General features: G+C 47.6%; 1 protein-coding gene across 4 annotated transcripts in view; it reads left to right on the top strand.

Annotated features, from left to right (window-relative positions):
* LOC125046425 (kinesin-like protein KIF21A) overlaps positions 1-5,000 on the top strand; it is a 232,558-nt gene that overhangs the window by 200,037 nt on the left and 27,521 nt on the right. For all 4 annotated transcript variants that reach the window (XM_047644220.1, XM_047644227.1, XM_047644204.1 and 1 more), the window contains exons 2-3: positions 2,514-2,736; positions 3,301-3,528. In XM_047644220.1, the coding sequence (XP_047500176.1) occupies positions 2,514-2,736; positions 3,301-3,528 (451 nt within the window). The remainder of the gene's footprint in view (positions 1-2,513; positions 2,737-3,300; positions 3,529-5,000) is intronic.

Below are 5,000 nucleotides of genomic sequence, written 5' to 3'. Positions count from 1 at the left end.
TCCTCCTCCACCTCCTCCACCTCCTCCTCCTCCTCCTCCTCCTCCTCCTCCTCCCCCTCCCCCTCCCCTCCCCTCCCCTCCCCTCCCCTCCTCCTCCTCCTCCTCCTCCTCCTCCTCCTCCTCCTCCTCCTCCTCCTCTTCCTCCCCTCCTCCTCCTCCTCCTCCTCCTCCTCCTCCTCCTCCTCCTCCTCCTCCTCCTCCTCCTCCTCCTCCTCCTCCTCCTCCTCCTCCTCCTCCTCCTCCACCTCCTCCTCCTCCTCCTCCTCTCCTGCGTTGTACCTGTTACATGTTGACAGGTGCATTCAGATACCAGATCTCACCAAGCACTTCTGACATACTTTTCTATCCTCCTTTTCTCCGTCGTGTACCTTTCATCAAGAGAGGAAGGGCGTGGAAATTTCCTCGTGACTTTTTCCCCAACCATGAGAGTGTGTGCTGTAAGAGAGAGTGTTAGGGGTTTGATCTCATGTCTGCGGCAGGATCTTACGTAAGCACGCACCGTATGACACAAAGGCGCTGTTTGTCAATAGAACCGCCAAGGTCTCTGCCAAACCTTGCAACACGAAATATTAGCTTGTATATATGCTTTTTATTTACGGGTGATGCATGTGAGATCTGTTGCCTTTCAGACTTGAGACTTGACGCCGCTGCTTCCCCCTTCAGACAGAGGGAACATTAAAAAATAGGTTTTGTTTTTTCCTTTTGTGGTAAAGTTTGGGTCTTTTATCTGATGACCTGCTTGTGTCCGAGGTCATGAGCTATGGCAGCAGGCGAGGTCATACGGGAGAGGGCAGAGGGCAGTGGAAGGGTCAGGTGCGGCGCCTCATGTCAGGCCATGGACGGGGCCTGAAGTCGCCAGCGCCGTCGTCAGGAGACTCGTAGGGGATCAATAAGTAGGCTGGTAGAGTTTGGGGGGGGGGGGGAAGTGGAGGTGGCGTTGGGGGGTAGACGGAGGGGGTGGAGGGGCCGGGGGATGGGGGGGGGGGGGGCGAGATCCTGGCGTGTTGCCGCGTCTGGAATGGGCCTGCTACAGCCCGTCGGACACCACTGCGGCCCAACTGCCCTCGCCGTAGCCATGGCAATGACGCTGGAGTAAATGTTTCATGTGGATTGGATGATTAGGGAACAGGTTGGTGTCGAAGGAAAGGGAAATGGGCGGAAGTTTCTTTCGACAACAAGTAAATCCGAGATACAAACTTGGATTAATTCCAGGCCGAGAACAGGAAGGGCTAATATCCTACGAGTCAGTGTTGGGGAAAACGCCTTTGCAAGTTTGCTCCGTTAATTGAAATTCGTCCAATAATAATTCGCGAAATATTGTTTTTTTTCTGTGACCAATCAGACTGTGTTGCATTAATGTCATCCTTTTAAAGAGATTTTTTGTATATAACGAATATAACGAATATTTTTCATAATGAGTTTTTTTACTGTACTGCTTTCAAAACAAATCTTAAAAAATCTATTTTTTTACTGAATTTATCGATAAAGGATAGAACATTTATGTCTGCTGATGTTAAAACCATTCCTCGTAATTCGAGTTCTAAAGTTTTCCACCATTGTATGACCTAAAATGCAAATTAATAAATTAAGTTCCCTTGGCTTGACAAAAAAAAAAAAAAAAGTAATTTCACATAATTTTCCCCCTTTCTGTAACTGTAAAATCTGTTACCTGTATCCTGAAAATGGCATATCGACTTTCAGGAAAACATAGAATAGTAAAAGTGGCGATCAGTCACGTGCATGATTTTCAATGAATTGGATTTCAAGGTATTGCTCGTTTCCCTGATGCACTGATGGCATTAGCCTATTTTGACGCTTGTAGAAGCAAACATTTCCAGTTCGGTGCTGGGCTGGTCTCAAAGTGGCTGGGACATTCGCCCTTATAGCTCTAGAATTATTATTTTTGTTATTATTGTTGTTGTTATCAATATTATTATTATTATTATTATTATTATTATTATTATTATTATTGTTATTATTATCATTATTATTATCATTATTATTATCATTATCATTATTATCATTATCATTATCATTATCATTATCATTATCATTATCATTATCATCATCATCATCATCATCATCATCATCATCATCATCATCATCATCATCATCATCATCATCATCATCATCATCATCATCATCATCATCATCATCATCATCATCATCATCATCATCGTCATCGTCATCGTCATCGTCATCGTCATCGTCATCGTCATCGTCACCGTCACCGTCACCGTCACCGTCACCAACATCATCATCACCATCACCATCTTAATCATCATCATCATCATCACCATCACCATCATCATCATCACCATCATCATCACTATCATCATCATCACCATCACCATCACCATCATTACCATTATAATTATTATTATTAATATTATTAGTTATTAGTTTAAATTATTTGATCTACTCTGCCAAACAGGTTGTATTCATGCTGATTTGATTGCTAGATTCCGCCATCCACGCCGTGAACTAACCCCCCCCCCCCCCTTCCCCCGCAGGATCCGTCCGCAGATCGCGCGCGAGCTGATCGAGATGTGCCGCGTCTGCACCAGCGTGACGCCCGACGAGCCGCAGGTGTGGCTGGGCTCGGACAAGGCCTTCACCTACGACTACGTGTTCGACATGGGCACCACGCAGAGCCAGGTGTACGACGCGTGCGTCAGCGGCCTCATCGAGGGCTGCTTCGACGGCTACAACGCCACCGTCCTCGCCTACGGACAGGTGAGCGGAGGGAGTCCGGGGGCCTGGGGAGTTTTCTCTGGGGCGGGGGGCGGGAGGGGGGGGGGGTAGTCGCATGCCGGGAATGACTAATCAAAGGGACCAGAATACACGTCTTGCTTTGTCCAGGGAATAATGATTCCTCTGTCCATAACAGCAGCGCAACGAGTGTTTGTGCCAAAGCATGTTTCCGGGTTTGCACCGGTATCTGGTATTTTTTGTTCATTTATTTATTTTATTTTACACTTAAGTACTTTTGGTTATTCTTCCTCTGCTTTTAGTATATGCACTATTATTTTTTTTTAGTATACCTTTATTTTCTCTATCTATTTGCATATAATGTACGCTCCTCTTTTCCTTGTCACGTTCATGTGATCGTTTTCCTTTATTCTTCTCGTTCTTTTCACTTCGGTTAGATTTTCTGTTATTTTGGATTGTTTCTGTTGATGTTATTTTATGATTTAGAGCTTCTATTATTCTGTTTTATGATGATATTTGATTATTTAATGCTTTCATTCTCCCCTCGCCCTCCGCTTCGCCCTCCCTGACGCCTCGTCCCTCCGGCAGACGGGCTCGGGCAAGACCTACACCATGGGCACGGGCCTGGAGGTGGAGGGCGGCGGCGACGGCGTGGGCATCATCCCGCGCGCCGTGGCACACCTCTTCCAGGGCATCGACGAGCGGAGGGCGGCCGCGGCGGAGGCCCAGACCACGCCCCCCGAGTTCAAGGTCACCGCCCACTTCATGGAGCTCTACAACGAGGAAATCATCGATCTGTTCGAACCCCACTATAGGGTGAGTGGCGGAGGACGCGTGAGTGTGAGTGAGTGCGAGTGTGTGTATGTGTGAGAGTGAGTGAGTGAGGGAGTGAGTGAATTAATGAATGAGTGAGTGAGTGAGTGAGTGAGTGAGTGAGTGAGTGAGTGAGTGAGTGAGTGAGTGAGTGAGTGAGTGAGTGAATAGGTAAGTGAGAGTGAGAGTACGGAATTGTGAGGCTGTGTGAGTGCGTGTATTTGAGTGAATGAGGGTGGCTAGGTGTTTGTATATGCGGGAATCTGCATGTTTTTCATTTGTGTGTATGGCTGCGTGTGGATGTGTGGATGTGATCATCCGAACAGGTGGATGTTGGCGTGGATGAGGGAAAGAGGGAGACGGAGAGAGAAGCGAGAGAGAAGTCGCAAGTGACAGACAAGTTTCTTTCTGTCAGCAGGAGGACAATAGGGGGAAAAAAACTTCATTTCTCTGGCGGTTAATGTCATTTGGCAGAAGGCCATGGGGCGCGGGAGGTAATGACCAAAGGGAGGGGGAGTGAGGGAGGGGGAAGGGAGAGGGAGAGGGAAGGGAGAGGGTGAGGGTGAGGGTGAGGGGGAGGGAAGGGCAGAGGGTGGGGGAGGGAAAGGATGGAGAGAATTGAGAGGGTGAGGGAGAGGAAGAAAGAAAAAAAGAAAGAAAGAAAGAAAGAAAGAAAGAAAGAAAGAAAGAAAGAAAGAAAGAAAGAAAGAAAGAAAGAAAGAAAGAAAGAAAAAAAGAGAAAGGAAGGAAGAAAGAAGGGAGAGATAAAGAGAAACATAAAAAACAGTGTCAAATAACAGGACAACGTAATAGGCTGAATGAAACTAATTTAATATTAACAGCATTAGATAATTGCGGTAACGGGCGAGCAGAGACGGAAAAGAGAAAGAGCAAAGGAGGAGGAGGAGGAGGAGGAAAAGGAATAATAATAGTTATGATGATAATGATAATACGAGAGTGGATGGGACGAGGTGATGAAGGTTGTGGATAGGAAGGAAAGGGGAGGAGGGGTGGTAATAGAAAGTGAGGGTAGGTGGGAGAGGAGAAAGAGGGAAGGGATGAGGTGGCGGTGGATAGGAGGGGGGGAGGAGGGGGGGGGAAGAGGAGGGCCAAGCCGGTGGGAAGAGGAGGGCCAAGGCGGAGGATGGGAGGTGTGGGAAACAGTGGCGAGTGGGAGAAAGGGGAAAGGAGGGGAGAAGGGAGAAGAGGGGAGAGAACAGGATCGAACAGAGGAAGCTGGAAGGAGAGAAGAGAAAAGGAAAATCGAGAGCCAGTCAGCAGGCCTTCAGAAAGGGCCCAACGCCCTTTTCCCAAAAGGGGACGGCCCCCTTTGACCTTCCCATCGCCTCGTTATTTGGGCTTAATTAGCCTTAATGGCGTGTTTGTTCGTTTAACCATCGGGGCTGGAGCTGAAATTCGCCATTATTACTTTTCATTTGGTTCGATTACGTGCGGATTAGCGTACAGCTCTGTCA

The sequence above is a fragment of the Penaeus chinensis genome, chromosome 4 (genome assembly GCF_019202785.1).
Source record: "Penaeus chinensis breed Huanghai No. 1 chromosome 4, ASM1920278v2, whole genome shotgun sequence".
Lineage (NCBI taxonomy): Eukaryota > Metazoa > Arthropoda > Malacostraca > Decapoda > Penaeidae > Penaeus > Penaeus chinensis.
The sequence above is the reverse complement of the archived record's forward strand: the minus strand, read 5'-3'. Positions and strand labels throughout refer to the sequence as shown.